Source organism: Mustela nivalis (assembly GCF_964662115.1).
Source record: "Mustela nivalis genome assembly, chromosome: 3".
NCBI lineage: Eukaryota > Metazoa > Chordata > Mammalia > Carnivora > Mustelidae > Mustela > Mustela nivalis.
The window spans coordinates 24,314,888-24,332,917 of NC_139022.1; the positions used below are offsets into that span (position 1 = coordinate 24,314,888).

The 18,030-nt window shown below is 42.0% G+C and overlaps 1 protein-coding gene across 1 annotated transcript in view; it reads left to right on the forward strand.

Moving 5' to 3' along the window:
- Positions 1 to 538: 538 nt before the first annotated feature.
- Positions 539 to 18,030, forward strand: part of LOC309861978 (conserved oligomeric Golgi complex subunit 2-like) — a gene marked incomplete at its 3' end in the record, with an annotated part of 30,089 nt that continues 12,597 nt past the window's right edge. The window contains exon 1 of the mRNA XM_082725236.1: positions 539 to 697. Within this exon, the coding sequence (XP_082581362.1) occupies positions 626 to 697 (72 nt within the window). The 5' untranslated portion in view covers positions 539 to 625. The remainder of the gene's footprint in view (positions 698 to 18,030) is intronic.

Consider the following 18,030-nt stretch of genomic DNA (forward strand, 5'->3'; position numbering starts at 1 on the left):
CGGGGGAGAAGCCACGCTCGCGGGTGGGTGCGGGGGCTAAGGGCGGAAGCCGGGTTCCCACAGAGGACTCCGCGCCCAGGCGGCTGCAGCGGCGGCGCAAGGGGACCGGAGGCCTGACACCGGGACGCGCCCCCCACTCTGGACAACCGGCCGCAGAAGTAAAGGGCCAGCATCCCGCCACAGCTATGCTTCCCACGGGACAATCTCGGGAGAAGGTCCTGGAAGAGGCTCGCAGGCCGATTTTCCGAGGGAAACGGCGAGGTGGGGAGGGAGCGCCCCTGACCCTACCCGCCCTCCCCTCTCCCGCTCACCCCGCATCACCAGCGGCGGGGCTGCTCCGCAGAAACTTACTCGAGGTTGTAGTGTCGCCCTCCGCCGCATGGGGGCCGCATCACCTGCTGGCTCGGCGTTAGCGGTCCGCACCCCTCTCTTGGCGGAGGCAGGCGGAGGCGGGCCTGCGGAGTCCTCTTTCATTGGCCGGGGCACAGACGCTGCCATGTTGGAGGAAGCAGTGCCTTCTGTTCGGTGGAAACGCCGTGGCTTCACCGGTAGCGTTGGTAGGAGCGCAGCCTCCTACCTTTCCTCCTCTCTCGAGTGTCGGTGCTGAGAGGCGGCGGCCGGCGGAATGGAGAGAAGTAGGATGAACCTGCCCAAGGGGCTGGACAGGCTCTGCTTCAACAAGGACGTGTTCATGAAGGTGCGCACCTGGGCTCTGCTCCCCGGAGCTGGGCTGTGGGTGGCCTGCCCTCCTTGGCCCTCCGGGGCCTCTCCTCGGGCTTCTCCTGCGGGCTTCCTGGGCCGTCCCCGCCCCGGACGGGTCCTCGGCAGGGACCTCACTGCACTTCGCAGTGAGTCTCTTGGCCTCGGGTGGGCTAGGTGCAACCTGGAGAAAGCACTCCTGTGAAATCATGCACATTGAATGAAAAAGCCTGAAAGTTCAGGGCAAGTGGTTTTGAGCTAAACATAAAAGCCCCGGACCCCTAGGACCCGCCTCTGGTACCGTGCGGCACAGTAAGACCGCCGCTCCCCCAGCCTGACAGAAGCCTCCCAGTGCCTTGTGCCTAGAAGCTCAGCGACTGTGAGTTGAACACATCTCTGAACACACGTACTTACCAGGAATCGGGTCAAAAAGGCACTTAAGCTAACGTTTATGCCTGACTTTCGTCTTAAGCTCAGAATGAGAAATCTGAAAGACTGTACTGTCCTTACTGGTTCTGGTCCAGTACTACAAAGCATACCAAGCTCCTTTTCTAATGTTGCCCTACTTCTCTTGGTGAAGTCAGCCTCAAGCTGGCAGCAGATAACTGTAGGACATAAACTTACAGAATAGAAATTTAAACTGAAAAGACTTTACTGACAGGAAAGGTTCATCAGACATAGCCTTGAAAATGTCCCAAGGTTTGAATCAGAGCCAGGAGGAGCTTTATCTGTTTTCTGTATCCCTCTGGGTCTGTACTTAAACTATCAAAACGTATATGTTTAATTTCTAAGGATTGGGATTTAGTAGCTGGTTTCAGTGTTAAAAAGTTTTGGCTCTGTAGGTACCTAAAATTCTGAAGAGTTTGAATTTCTTACTTTTTTATGGCTTCAAGTCATAATATGTTTTTTTCTTTTTTGGGTTAACCAGCTAGTTCCTTTTTGATACTTGCATTCAGATCACATCTCCCAAACTCTGGCTTTAAAAGTGCTTATGTCTGGATCCTCTGCGGTGTGGCCATATCATTTTTAATATGTAGGGATGTCTAGACGAAGGTATATTGTACTCTTGTTCTTGTATGGTGATGTTAAGCCACTGTAATAAAAGGTGTTAAAGTGAATGGAGTGTCTGAAGGAGAGCACAGAGTGAATTCTCTGATCCAGAAACCTTTTGTTAATGAAGGACACGTGATGAGGAGAGAGGTCATTGGAAGAAGAAAAGGCACACACATAGACTTAAAGAATCTCAAAGCACGGAAGTCTCTTTAGCTTGTCTGTCTTTGGACTTCGTCAGGCTTTCTTTGGGCCTAACACTAGCATTTTCTAACACTTCCTAGCCCTGCCGTCTTTCTCACTCTGAGCTGACAGAATGCCTTTGGTCAAAGCAGCTTCGGAAAACAGAAATCTCAAAATAGCAGTTCTAAAGTAGGACTTAGAGGTAGGAAGAGAGCAAACTGGGAAAGTGGCTAGAATGCCAGCAATTCCATATTCTTTCAAAGCTCTGAAATTTCTGAATATAATGTACAATTTGTAGTGTTAATGAACATGACCCCTTCATACATAGAAGGAAAATACATGGAACAGCTGTTCTGTGTAAAGTGGTATTGATCTTCTATGTGGGAGCTGGAGATAAAGGTTATTTGCAATTTCTGTTTCCATCAGAGAGATGTTTTGTTAAGTTACAGTTCCGAGGCAGAAATGAGCGGAGAGCTTGCTGTCGGGGTTGTATTTCTACATAGGTGTCTTGTTTGGCACATTTTGGAATGAGACTGGGATGGTAGAAAGGGAGATGGGGTGGGGCTGCGGGTTGCACCTTGGACACTGCATACATTGAGGGGTCCACGTTGATGCAGTCTTCATGGTAGAGCTGCAGTCAGGTTTACAGCAGGAAGTTGCATGGTCATATCTGTTGAGTTCGAGCTGACTGGTGGCAGGAGACTACTTAAAAAGTCATGTTTATGAGATCTAATAAGAAATAGAAGGGGAAAGGTATGCAAAAGAGGTAGGTGATCAAAGTGCAGGAATGGCAGATGGGGAAGGGTCACCTGGGGCAGAGGCACTGGCAACATCATACTTTGTCGGCTTAGAAATCCGAAAATCCTTTGGGTTGACATCCAACTAATAGATGAGCAGGACATAAGGTATTGGTAGTAGGGGGAGAAAGTGGCATAACAGATAAATTAGACCATTTACATGGGTGTGCTATTGACACCACAAGTAGCCTTCCTCTTTCATCTCCAGTCGTACAGAAAAATTAGCAGCCATCCCACGGGACCTCTTCCATCCTGCTGATCATGATCCCATTCTTGTATTTGTCCCCTTCTCCTCTTCGCCTGGTACGGGGAGGGGCTCTCCTTCCTCCTCGGGTTCAGTCTCCACTCTGGCGAAGTCCATGCCCTCCCGCCCTTCCAGGAGCCTGCAAGGATCCTCTCCCCTGCACTCCTTCCCATCACGCGCTCCTGTTTGATCCTCTCCCACTTGACTGCCCCACCTCTAGGTATTGCCCTGTCACTGTCGCGACTGCCCCACCTCTAGGTATTGCCCTGTCACTGTCGTGCATCACAGCCAGTGCTCAGGGGTTGACTTGACTTTCCCACCTTCCACCCTTCAGGCCCTGTCATTCCACTAAAGAGTTCTTACCAAAACTGTTTCTAAGTCAGCGCACCTGACCTTTCTCTGTCTCCTTACTCGACATCGCAGTAGACCAAATGCTCTGCATTGCTTCCTGTCTTTCTTCTACCTCTCTGATGTGTCTCCTGTGCAAAGTCATGCTCCTGGTAGCCACTGAATGCTGATTATGGGCTCAGCCCCGTGTTCCTTTCTTTCCCTAGATGACCTTTTGTGCAGCTTCATGACCACCTATCAGCAGGTAAGGCAGATTCCTGTCTCTGGTCCACACGCCTCCTGAGCACCATTTCTGTGTATCGGACTTGCTGACCTTTCTTCTCGGATGTGTCTGTGGCCCCTCAGACTCATCAGGTTCAAGACGGAATTCATGAGCACCTCCTCCACGGAAAACCACCTTTCTTATTCTATTGCCTCTCTCGGTAAACACTTCATCCGTTTAGCCTGGAGTCGGGAAACCAGAAGTCAACTCCTACTCTGTCACCTTTCCAAAATCTAGTCTGTTACACCAAGTCCTGTGGATTTTGCTTACTAAACCTTTTGAGTCCATATACTTCTTTCCATCTCTTCTCGTACCTTTGCAGTGCGCCCTTGCCATCACACCGTAGAAGCTTCTCACCCAGTCTCCATGTGCCTTCCTTGTCTTTCTGGCCCCTGGTCTACACTGCAGGCAAGCCACTCTTGTCAGAATGCGGATGTGATCTTGTATGTACCAGGTGACTGGTCAGTCCACCAGCTCTTGAAAAACCATTTTCCCACACACTCGAACGTATTTCAAAGAGAATCAGTCCCCCATGGGGTAGTTTTCCTTGGTAGACAGTTTGTTTCTGCAATTAGCCATCTGCCTCCTTCGAACTTCTCTGTGTCAGTTCCTCTCTGGAACCTGTGGCTTCGTTGGCACCCTGGGTAGGCACATGATGACCTTTTCCATGAGAAGTGAAGGCAGGAGCCCTCTGGACGGTGAATGTATGTACCCTCATGTTCCATAGGTAAAAGAACCGTGTGTGGGGGTGGGGGGGTAAGTCCTTGAGGCTCCTCCCTGTTCTAATTGGGTGAACTGGGAATTTTGAGGCAGGAAGCAGGTCCTGTGTGTCCTTGTTTGCAGGGAGCATGCATTCTGATGGACAAAACGGAAAAGGGGAAGAATGAGCAGCTGCTCAGATCTGTTTGTACTGTGCTGGCTGATTAGCTGTGACCTGCAGATGTGGGTCCCATCCTCGGCTCTGCTCTCTGCCTGCTTATGTCTGACTTGGGGCAAATCACTCGCCTCCGGCCTTCTGTTTGCTTGTTAGTATAATGAGGTGGTGCTTATCTATGTGATCTTTGCCGGCTCCTCTGAAAAGACTCTAGTCCATCCTGGCTTGCAGATAAGGAAACTGAGGCCTGAGGTGTGATGACTTCCTTTAAAGCCACACAGCTAGTTGGGGCCAATCACAGGCCAGATCTCCTGACCCCCACGCATCAGTCCTTGGAAATCCTACTGTAATATGTTCCTTTCCAGAGGCCACAGGTGGGAACTGAGGGAAGTGGGACAATCAGAACATTAAGAATAGCGCAGAAGATGGCACAATGTCCGCATGCCTTGGCACCTGCATTTCACCAATAGGGCCACCTCTTACCTTAGAAGAAGTTCCCACAGAGCTGGTGATCTGGATGCCTGGCCTGGAGCTTAGCTATGGTAAATGGGACCAGAGGGAAGTGATGGCTGTTTGAGGGGGACTTTGTTGACAGCAGCTGGAGATAGCAGCTGACAGAGGAGGAACAAGGAAGAGTGACAGACGGCAGATAGCCGCAGGCCCGCAGGTCAGCCACTGTTGCCCAGGGTTGCCCATCCCCAGGAGCCGACTTCGTATCACAGGATCTGAGTGCTTACCCTGTGGGTTCTTAGTTCGATGTCACGTCTTGATGACAAGATTCCATTCTCTTCCGCATCAGTGTGAGACAGACATCGTAATGAAATTCTAATTAGCCAAATATGGAATGTAAGCCTGGGACTCATTTTATAGAGAAATTTTCTTATGTGAACTACTTTCCCTGATGATAGAGGAGTTGTGACGATGTAACATCAGATAAAGTTTATCTGATTGGCACTTGTAAGAAGGGTTCCCGGCAAAAAAGAACTGTTTTTTTGTTGTTGTTGTCCTCCCTTTTGATCTTTCCTTTCCATTACTTTTTTTTTTTTTTTGTCTTGTGAGTGGTCATCTGATTTATAAAAAGATGCAACAAAAAGTAAAATGGTACAAGATAATCAGTTTCAAAACATAAAAAAGTGAGTGTCTTTAGCCATAGCTCAGAACAGAGGAACTGGGTAAGGAGAATTGCTTGTATGAACTGGCAACAGGAAAAGTTGGTAAAGGAGAGCTGAGGAACTCTATTAAGACATAGGAGTGAGGGGCTCCATCATCATCTGGCATTTGCTCAGTGTCGTCTATATGGTTAGAGATGTCCATGATGGGAACTCCAGCAATCTTCTGGGTCTGGGTCAGCTGATGCCACAGTGTAACACTCTGAAGTACTTCCATACTGAGCAGTCATCTGCATAGTTTGTCTTGTGTGTACGTGGTAATCATTTGAATCTTGGCTCTTTCGCAATCTTTAGAGCCTCTTGATACTTTCACCCCGGTTTCTCAGGTTCAGCCATTACACCGTCAGCTGTACAACTGGTAAACTTGGCACACAGCCCATCCATCATTGACCGGTCAAGTTTGGCTTAAATAGAAAAGTTGATAAAGTCGGTACCAACCAGGATGTGGTAAGTCGGCCCAGCTGTGTGTTTATATTGGAAAAAGCAGGAGGGATGTTGGGGGACTTCTCTTTCCTTGAGTGCATGGGATCCTTCTTTTCTTTCTTTTTAGGTTTTAATCTGTCCTTCTCTCAGAGAAGGATCTCAGAGCTAAGCATTCGCTTCCCGGTCACATACTTTCTTGCTTTCTCTTGCTTCCCCATGTTTACATCATGCCCATTTCTCCTTGCTTTTGATTTTCTAATTCACTCTTTGTAGTACCATAAAACTTATTTAAATAAAATGTTGGCCTACTAAGTCATTGATTATTAGTAAGTTCTTTGTTCAAAATTTGAGAGCAAGAAGTATTATGTAAATATATCTTTTTGTTATTTAACTAGTCTTACAACATTTAGCATCAAATTTCTTGAAACATTTAAACAAATTAATCACAAACTGGGGCTTGGGCTCTTTCTTTCTTTTTTTTTTTTTAAGTAATCTCTATACCCAACATGGGACTTGAACTCACAACCCTGAGATCAAGACCTGCATGCTCCAGTGACTGAACAAGCCAGGTGCCCTTTGGGCTTTTTGTTTTTAAGTTCCTCAGGTGAGGGGGTGCCTTAGTGGCTCAGAGGTTTAAGCTTCTGCCTTCAGCTCAGGTCATGGTCTCAGGGTCCTGGGGTCGAGCCCTGCATGGGACACTCTGCTCAGCATGGAGCATGATTCCCTCCCTCTCTGCCTACTTGTGATCTCTCTCTCTGTGTCAAATAAATAAATAAAATCTTAAAAAAAAAAGTTCCTTAAGTGATTCTAATGTGTGACCAGTGTTGAGAACTCTAGCACTGGATAGTTCCTTTAAATAGCTCAAGAAATTAATTTTGAAAAGCGAACTAAAAGCCTACATAGATTATGATTGGTGTTAAATTGAGGGGAAAAAAGAGATAAAGAGAAGAAATCAGCTGGAACAGAGTGTAATTAGGTACTCAAATATTTGTTAGATGGATAAATACATTACGGAATGTAGGGTTTGTTGTTTTTTTTTTGTCTCTTCATAAATATGTCAAATGGGTCTATAAATTCAAGAAAGGAGTTTGATATAAAATTGATTAAAATGTTAGAACAGAAGTTTTTTAGAATTTTAGTGTTACTATTTCATGATGCTTTTAAGATGATCTCTCTGTAGATGGTGGGAAGATCTTGTTAGCATATGTTTTTAATTTCTCAAGCTTGAATAATTTAGTCACCGAACAAAGATTTAGAATGAGTTTTGGGAGACACAAGTCCTAGATTATGTCCCCACCTAGCTGTGTCAGAGATTTGAGAGCAGGGGAAGGAGGGAAGAGCTTCAAGGACACTTTTGTATACATGCTGATACCTTGGGTGGGAACACTCTTCCCACACTTCCGGTGGCTAGCTCTTTTGTGTCATTTGGATCTCAACTCATTGTTCTATATTTCCTGGTTCATCCAAGTTAAAATACATCCCATTTGTCACTCAACCTTTACTGTGTCCTGTTTTCTTTTTAGCTGTGATCACTATTCATTAATCACTATTTGATCACTGTTCATTAATATAATGTTTGTTTACATATATATTTTCTCATTTCTGCATTAGAATATCTGCTCCTTAAAAGCAGAGACCTTGTCTTTTCTTTTCATGACTGTGTCCCCAGGTCTTAGAGCAGAGCTGGAGTTGCATGATAAATATTTGAGGAATATTTATGGGATATACAGGGACATTTATTCATCTCTGTTGTCCATTGTTTTCAAGAATGGTTGGAAACACACACATACGTGAGCTCACACAAACTTTCTATGTCTTTCAACCCCTATGTAGTGTGCAGATTAGTGCTTAACTATTTTGGTTTTTTGTCTCGATGAAATGGGACATGTTTCATAAATTTCATATGCCCTCTTAGTACTTCTCATCATTACAGAGTGATGGTTCTTGGGGATTCTGCTTCTCGTGGAGATAGTATATAGTGATTTTATAAGTCCATGTATCTGGGAAGGAGTGTTTTACTTCTTGGCAGCTTAGAGAACTTCAATCTTTCCAAATTCTATGTAATTTTCATAGCATTAAAGCTACTAATTTCAGATTATTGGTAAGTTTTAAATGATTAATTCCCAGGTTACTTTGAATTAGTCTTTGTTTGCCATCCCTGATTGCAGCTAGTTAGTAAAGTAGCTAAACTTTTAAACTCTACTTGGTTTTAATTTTGAGTGATGTCACTGCTTCTCTCATGGTTAATGGTTCTTAATTACCTGCAGCTTGTCTGGTTTGCTCATTTATTTTTCTGTGTTCCAACACCTCTTGTGATCTCCCAACTTCTGGCCTTTTGGGGGATTTGTACTTTAACTGGGTTCAGATAGGAAATACCCCTGAGTACAGATATTTTTCTTCTAACTTCACTATCTCCTATTATTAATGTATTACATTGTTGTGGTACATGTGTTACAACTGATGAACCAGCATTGATACAGTATTAATTAAAATCCATGGTTTACATTAGGGTTCACTCCTCTTTCTATAGTTCTGTGGGTCTTGACAAATGTATAATGTTATTTACCTACTGTTGGTATCTTTCAGCCTAGTTTCATTGCCTTGAAAAACCCTGTACCTCATCTATTTGTTTCTTCTCCTCTCTCTGCACCCTCCTTGCTCACCCCTCAGCCCGGGATCTTTTTACTGTCTAGAGTTTTACCTTTTTAGAGGCACCTGGCTGGCTTAGTTGCTAGGGAATCTGACTCTTGATCTCAGGGTTGTGAGTTCTAGCCACCACATTGGGTATAGAGATGACCTAAAAAATAAATAAAAATTAAAATGTTGGTTAATTTTTACCTTTTCCAGAATGCCATAGAGTTGGAATCATATAGTATTTAGCCTTTGAGACTGGTCCTTCACTTAGCAATATGCATTTAAGGTTCTTCGAAGTCTTGTGGCTTAATAATTCATCTTTTAATTGTCGAATAATCCGTTGTGTGGGTGTGGCACAGTGTACCTGTTCACCTACTGAAGGAGATTGGATTGCTTCAAAGTTTTGGCACTTCAGAGAATAAAGCTGCTGTAAATATCCGTGTGCAGGTTTTTGTGTGGACACTAGTTTTAAGCTCTTTTGGGTAAATACAAAGGAGCACAATTACTGATCTTATAGTGAGAATGTGTTTAGTTCTGTGAGAAACTGCCAAGCTGTCTCACACAGTGCCTCCCATTTTGCATTCTGACCAAACAGTGAATGAGAGTTCAGTTGTCCCACATCCTTGCTAGCATTTGGTATTACTAGTGCTTTGGATTTTTTATATTCTACGTGATATGTAATAGTACCTTGTTTAAATTTGCAATTTCTTAATGACATACAAAGTTGAGCATCTTTTCAGATCCTTTTTTTTTTTCGTTTTTAAAGATTCTATTTATTTATTAACAGCACAAGCATACGGAGAGGTAGCAGCAGGCAGCAGGAGAGGGAAAAAAGCAGGCTCCTCGCTGAGCCGGGGGCCCAGTGTGGATTTCAGTCCCAGGACCTGAGCTAAAGGCAGATGCTTAACTGACTGGGTTTCCCAGCCACCGCTCTTTTCACATTTTTAAATTAGGTTTGATTTCTTGTTGCTACTAAGACATCTTTATATTATATTTCTTATTTTAAGTCCTTTACCATGGCTGTGTTTTGCAGATATTTTCTCTACTCTGTGACTGGTCTTTTCATTCTCTCTCTCTCTTTTTTTTTTTAAGATTTTATTTATTTATTTGTCAGAGAAAGAGCGAGCGAGAGTGAGCACAGGCAGACAGAGTGGAAGGCAGAGTCAGAGGGTGAAGCAGGCTCCCTGCGGAGCAAGGATCCCAATGTGGGACTCGATCCCAGGACGCTGGGATCATGACCTGAGCCAAAGGCAGCTGCTTAACCAACTGAGCCACCCAGTTGTCCTGTCTTTTCATTCTCTTAACAGTGTCTTTTACAGAGAAGTTTAATTTTAACAAAATCCCTCTCATCAATTTTTTTCTTTCGTAGATCATGCTTTTGGTTTTATATCTGAAAAGTCATTGCCAAATCCAAGGATCCCTACATTTTTTCTTATGTCATCTTTAAGAAGTTTTGCATTTTACGTTTAGGTTTTGTGAAAGGTGTGAAAAGTTTGTTTTTATTCTTTTCATTTGTTTGTTTTTTCTTATCAATGTCCCATTGTTCGGTTCCATTTGTTGAAGACTGTCCTTGCCATTGAGTTGCCTTTGCCTGTGTGTGTGGATGTTGTTCTGGGCTCTCCACTCTGTTCCAAGCACCTGTCTCTTTTGCCAGGCACCTTCTGTCTTAATCACTATAGCTTTAATAGTAAGTCTTGAGATTGGGTGGTGGCAATCCTCAATTTCCTTTTTTTCCCCGCTCTTTAATATTTTGTTGACTACTCTGGGACTCTTGGTTTTCCAGTTTTCCATCCAAATTTTAGAGTCAACATGTTGGTATCCACAGAATAACTTCCTGGCATTTTGATTGGGATTGCATTGAGTCTGTCGATCAGTTTGGGAAGAACTGACCTCTTAACAGTATTGAGTGTTCTTACCCAAGATTATGGACTTTCTTTCCACTTCACATCTTACCTTGCTTGTTATCTTTCATCAGAATTTTATACTTTTTCTCATATAGATCTTGTGCATATTTCGTTAGATTTGCACCTAAGTATTAATTTTTTTGGTATGCTAATGTAAATGGTCTTGTGTTTTTAACTTCAAATTCCACTTGTACATTGCTGGTATATATGAAAGCAATTGACTTTTTAAATTTTTTAATTAAAATTCAATCTCGTTAACATACAGTGTACTTTTAGTTTCATGGTTAGAATTTCGTGATTCATTGGTTGCATACAACACCCAACAAGTGCCCTCCTTAATACCCCTAACCCAGTTACCCCAACTTTCCCCTCTCCAGTAACCCTCAGTTTGTTTCCTGTAGTTAAGTCTCTTGTGATTTGCCTCCCTGTCTGTTTCTATTTTTCCTTCCCTTCTCCTATATTCATCTGTTGTTTCTTAAGTTCCACATGTGACTGAAACTATATGGTATTTGTCTTCCTCTAGTTCCATCCATGTCCTTGCAAATGGCAAGATTTTGTTCTTTTTGATGGCTGAGTAATGTGTGTGTGTGTGTGTGTGTGTGTGTGTGTGTATGTATACCACATCTTTATCCATTCATCTGTTGATGGACATCTGGGCTCTTTCAATGGTTTGACTATAAACATCGGGGTGCTTTTGCCCCTTCAAATCACTTTGTGTACTTTGGATAAACATCTAATAGGGCAATTGCTAAGTCATTGGGTTGTTACATTTTTAACTTTTTGAGGAGCCTCCATACTGTTTTCCAGAGTTGCATTCCCACCAACAGTGTAGGAGGATTCCCCTTTCTCCACATCTTCGCCAACATCTGTTGTTTCCTGACTTGTTAATTTTAGCCATTTTGACTGATATAAGGTGGTGTCTCATTGTGGTTTTGATTTGTATTTCCCTGATGCTGAGTGATGTGGAGCCCTTTTTCATGTGTCTGTTGGCCATTTGGATATCTTCTTTGGTCTGTTCATGTCTTCTGTCCATTTCTTGACTGGATTTTTTTGTTTTTTGGATGTTGAGTTTGATAAATTCTTTATAAATTTTGAATACTGGCCCTTTGTCTGATACATCATTGGAAAGCAATTGACTTCTGTATTTTAACTGTGTATTGTGCAGACTTGCTATAATCACTTGACTAGTTTCAGGAGGGTGTGGGGTGTGAAGTCTTTGTATTTTCTGTAGACAGTCATGTCATCTGTGAACAAAGTTTTATTCTTTCCCAGGTTGTATACCTTTTGTTTCCTTTTCTTACCTTATTTCATTAGTTTGGCCTTCCAGTATAGTATTGAATAGTAGTAGTAGAAGGGACATCCTTGCCTTGATTCCCTGTCTTCTATTTTCTCAGTATTAATATCATGTTAGCTGTGAATTTTTGGAAACATTCTTTATCAAGTTGAGGAAGTCCTCCTATTCTTAGTTTCCTGAGGGTTAATAATGAAGAGGTGTGGATTTTGTTAAATGTTTTTTTTCCTCCCTTCATTGATATGATCATGTGATTTTCTTTCTGTTGATATGATGAATCACATTGATTTTCTAATGTTGAACATTTTCTAATGTTGCATACCTGGAATAAATCCTACATGACCCTGGTGTATAATTTTTTAATATAGTGTTTGCTTTTATTTGCTAATTTTTGTTGAAGATTTTTGTGTCTGTGTTCATGAGAGATACTAGTTTGTAGTTTCTTTTCTTGTAGTATTGGTTTTGGTGTCAGGGTAATAATGATCTCCTAGAATGATTTAGGAATGATTTAGGAAGTACTCCTTCTAGTTTTACTTTCTGGAAGAGATTTTAGAGAATTGTGTAGTATTCCATAAATGTTTGGTTGAATTTACAGTGATTGGGATTGTTAGCAGTAGCCCTCCCTTCTTTCATCTGATATTAGTAATTTATGTCTTCTACCTTTTTTTCTTTGTTTGACTGGCTAAGGGTCTGTCTGTTTTATTGATGTTTTCAAAGAAACAGACTTGGGGTTTATTGATTTAAAAAAAAAATTCCTGGTTTTAATTACATTGATTTCTGCTCTAATTTTTATTCTTTTCTACTTCCTTTAGGGTTTTTTTTAATGATTTTATTTGACACAGAGAGAGTCAGTGAGAGAGGGAATACAGGCAGGAGGAATGGGAGATGGAGAAGCAGCCTCCCTGAGCAGGAAGGACCCTAGGACCATGTCCTGAGCCAAAGGCAGATGATTAACCAACTGAACCACCCAGGAGCCCCTCCTTACTTTAGATTTGATTTTGTTGTTGTTGCCTAAAATGGAAGCTTAGATTATTGACTTTAATCCTTTTTTTTCTAATATTTGCATTCAGTACTGTATTTTCCCTTTAAGCAGCATTCCACACATTTTGCTACATTGTATTTTGTTGAGACTGGTCTCCTGTCATTTAGAAGTGTGTCATTTAATCTCCATGTATTTTGGACTTCTTCAACTATCTTCTGTTACTGATTTTTAATTCCATTGCGGTCTGAGAACATACTTGGTATAATTTTTATTTTTAAAAATGTGTTGTGTTTTGTGGCCCAGAATTATTCTGTCTTGATGAGTGTTCCATATGAGCTTAAGAAGAATGTGTGTTGCACTATTACTGGGCGAAATAGTCTGTGTACATCTGTTGTACGGTAATTGATGGTGGTGTTAAGTGTGCCATGTCTGGACTGAATCCTTGTTGCCCTGCTGCTGGATCGGCCCATTAATGATGGAGAAGTGTTGAAGTCACCAGCTGTGATAATGGAGTTGTTTATTTCTCCCTGCAGTTCTGCTAGGTTGTGTCTCACCTGTGTTGATCAGGCACACATACCTTAAGGATAATTGTGTCTTCTTGGTCAGTCGATTTCTTTATCATTATGTAATGCTGCTCTTTATGCCTGATAATTTTCCTTCTCTGAAATCTGCTTTGTCTGAAATTCATGTAGCTACGCCATTGTTCCTGTGATTAGTGTTACTTTGGATTGTTTTTAATGTATCCTAGCATTTAGCTACATTAGTTGATATTTAAGTTGTTTCATTTTTCATCAAAATATAATTCACAAAGCATAATAGTTGCCATTTTAAAGTGTACTCTTCTCTGGTTTTTAGTATATTTACTGTGTATATGGTACATACGTCACTTCTGTCTAATTCCAGAATGCTTCAATCACCCGAAAAATAAACCTCTTACTTCCAATTCTCCCCTCCCCTTATTCCCTGGCAATCATGAATCTACTTTTTGTTTTTATGGATTTGCCTTTTCTGGAACATCTCATATCAGTGGAATTGTATAACACGTGACCTTTTGTGTCTGGCTTCCTTTAACCTGAGAGTAGAATGTTTTCAGACTTCACTCGTGTTGTAGCATGTAACAGTTTATTCCTTTTTATGGTTGTGTAAGAGGCTCTTCCACATTTTATGTATCCATTCATCAGTTGATGGACGTTGTGTATATACTCTTTTCGCTGTTACGAGCAGCGCTGCTGTACACATTCATGTACAGGTTGTGGCAGGAACATCTGTTGTCAGTTCTGTCGGTGTCATACCCCTAGACGTAGAACTGCTGGGTAATTGTACGTGTGTAACTTCTTGAGGAGCTACCGAGCTGTTTACTGCCTTAGCCACACTGTTTTACATTCTCACCGACAATACAGGAGGGTTCCAGCTTCTCCGCCTTCTTGCCAGCACTTTTCTTCTTCTTCTTTTTTCTTTTTCTTTTTCTTATTTTACCATAGTTGTCCTAGTGGGTGTGACGTGGCATCTGCATGTGCTTTTGATTTGCATTTCCCCAATGACTAAGGATGTCGAACATCCCGACATGTGCTCTTGACCGTCTGTGTATCATCTTTGGAGAAATGTCTATTCAAAAGTCTTTGGCTTGTTTTTAAATTAGGTTATTTGTCTTTTTGTTGTTGAGTTCTAAGAGTATATTTGCATATACTGGTTATTAGACCCTTGTCAGACAAATGATTTGCAGATACTCTCTCCCATTCTGTGGGTTGTCTTTTCACATTCTCCGTAGTGTCCTTTGACACACGAAAGTTTTTATTTTGATCAAGTTCAGCTTATCTAATATTTCTTATTGCTTTGTGTATCATGTCTAAGAAAGCTTTTCCCGATCCAAAGTCATACAGATTTTCACCTGTTTTCTCTGAGTGTTACAGTTTTGACTCTTACATTTAAATCTTTGATCCATTTTGAGTTATATTTTTGTGTATGTGTGACGTTGCTGTTCCAAGTTCATTCCTTTGCATGTAGATATTCACTTGTCCCAGTAGTAGGCACTCGAAAAGACTGTTCCCCCCCCCATTAAATGGTCTTGGCATCCTTGTGAAAAATCAGTTGACCATAAATGTATGGGTTGTAAATACTTTCTTTTTGAATACTTGGGGAATCTACACTATAAAGTAAAACCATTTCTAAAGTAGTAAAACCATTCTTGGTTAAGTGAAATGGGTCTCTATTATGGCACTGTGAGTTTGGGTTTGCTTTTCACAGCAAACGCTGCCTAACCCAGTATTCACAGATGTTCCGAGTTATTTAGTCATGTGTTATGCAACTTTTGTTTATCTGAGAACAAATGCATAAATGGTAAGTTGAGTACTAATATTACCTAATAGCATTTGTTCACTGAGGCTAAGTTATATGATTTACTTATTTATTTATTTATTTAAGATTTTATTTGAGAGTGAGAGAGTGCAGGAGCAGGAGGAAGGGACAGAGGGAGAAGCAGGCTCCTTGCTCAGCAGAGCGCCTGATGTGGAACTCAAACCCAAGAGACTGGGATCATGACCTGAGCCAAAGGCAGATGCTTAACCACATAGGCACCCCAGTTATACAATTTAGAATGCCATCATGAAGTTCAAGAACTTCAACAATGTGTAACTGAGGCAGGGAAAGTGATCGACCTAAAGGTATACAGTTGATGAGTAGGATGGCAAGGATTATGAACCGAGACCCCCTCCCGTGATGTACTACATAACTATGATGTAAGGTCTGAAATTGTCTCCGGAGAGAAAGGTCCAGGCTAATTTGGTCACCAGTGTAAGGAGCAGGTGGCTTTCTGTAGATGACTGTGAAATTACGGTTTTAAATGAAGTCCTTCTCTCTGACACTAGCAGGGTCAGTCTTTGGTTGATTAACTAAAAAAGTCAGTTTAAACAAGTACTCTTAGGGAATGGTACATACAGTTTTTAGCATTTTATTTGGAAAAAATATGTACATTTATTCTCCATTGAAACAGTGCCAGGTCTTTTCTCTGGAAACTGGCCTGCAGATTAGATTTCTGAGTTATCACAGCACTTGGGTCGCTCAATACCATTCCTACCTTCGGTTCAGGTCATGACCTCGGGGTCCTGGGATGGAGTCCCACATTGGGCTCCCTGTTCAGCAGGGAATCTCCTCCCATTGCCCCTTTCCCTGCTCATACTGTCTGTCTGTGTCTCAAATAAATAAAAAGAATCTTTAAAAAAAGCTTTCTATGTTGTCTTTTTTTGCATTCAGTTTCAGTTTCTTTAACTGAATTGAGTGAGAATCCTGTGATCACTCCCTCCCTGCCAGGTACTTGGTCATCTCACCCATACCTAACTTAACAAAAATTTTCTTATTGATTTCTTTGTATCAAATCTTTCCAAAGTAGCTGTGTTGGTTTTCAAAAGAACAGTGATTTTTTTTGCAGTCATATTTTGTTGGTTTACATATTGTTTAATGAAAAGTAAGTGTAGGTGTCCTTAACTAGTTTGAGAATCATCACATTTGATTCTTGCTGACTAAACAGGTCATGGAGTAGCAGAGTCACAGGGGAATTAGATAGTAATTTATTGCCTCTAAGCATATAAGCCTACCAGGGTATCACAGTATTGTAAAGGGGAAACACAGGATAGCTAATCCTGTGAGACCAATACTTGGAAATAGGTTATGAAAGATTTGGAACATCTGTTCAATGGGACACTCAGCATGCACATAAAATATTAATAGAAATGTATGTGTTTTATGTAAAGACATTCAAGTTATATTTTTAGATGGGAAATTTTTTTTAATAGAATGGGTTTTTAGTTTTTATTTTTTTATTCTTTTTTTAAGATTTTATTTATTTATTTGACAGAGAGAGAGAGAGAGAGGTCACAAGGAGGCAGAGAGACAGGCAGAGAGAGGGGGGAAAGTAGGCTCCCGGCTGAGCAGAGAGCCTGATGTGAGGCTTGATCTCAGGACCCTGAGATATGACCTTAGCCGAAGGCAGAGGCTTAACCCACTGAGCCACCCAGGTGCCCCTAGATGGGAAATAGTTTAGAAGAGCATGAATATTGTGTGTGTGTGTGTGTGTGTGTGTGTGTGTGTGTGTGTGTGTACACATATGTGTGTGTACACACATACATAGAGAAGGTCTGGGGTTTCCATTCAAGATGGTGGCATAGGAGGATCTTGAACTCATCTCTTCTATGAAATACACACTGAATCTATAGCTCCATATGGAAAAATTTCCTGTGGAAAAAACCCTACAACTAGCTGAGTGACTCCTACACATTAGGTGAGTAAGGAAAAAAAACCTATGTTGAAGTAAGAATCAGTCTTGCCATAAACCCCACCCCTGGTACAGCGACCTGGGATTGGGAGGGTACTCAAAACCCCAGGCTTCTCCCTGAGGAGCAAAGGGTTTGAGCCCCACTTCTGGCACCCCAACTTCCAAGACGTACATCTAAGAGACAAGACCCCAAAACATCCAGCTTTGAAAGCCATCAGAGCTTGCACCTATGAGACCCACAAGGCTATAGCAAACTGAGAAACAGTTCTTAAAGCAGTCCTGCGAGTAGACTGACCCACCCTGGAACTCAGCACAGAAGCAGCAGACTGAAATGGGATCAGATTTCTGTGAAAGAGGCTCATTTGCTTATCTTAAAGCCCTGAGGGGCAGGCATCTAATTTAACGTGGATCTGGGAGCCTAGTAAGGTATTCTCCAAAGATGGAGCTGATGGGTACCATCTTTGCGCTGTCCCTCTACCTCACTTCTGCTTTCTGGTATCTCCTGGAAAGGAGCTTGAATGCTCGTATGATGCCCCGAGGTTTGCAGTTGCTACCCAGGTATACCTCTAGATCACCTGGCTCTAGCGGCTAGCAAGACTCACACTCACGGTAGTGAGTATCACAGTATTTACAACAACCAAGACTTGGAAATAACTAAAGTGTCCACCAATGGGGTGAATGGATAAAGACAATGTGTGTGTATACGATGGAATATTAACCATAAAAAGAAGGAAGTCTTGCCATTTGCAACAACATGGATGGACCTTGAGGATATTGTGCTGAGTGAAATAAGTCAGACAGAGAAAGAGAAATACTGTATGATCTCCCTCACATGTGGAATCTAAAAAACAAAACAAAATGAAGTCATAGAGAACAGATTGGTGGTTGCCAGAGGCGAGGTTG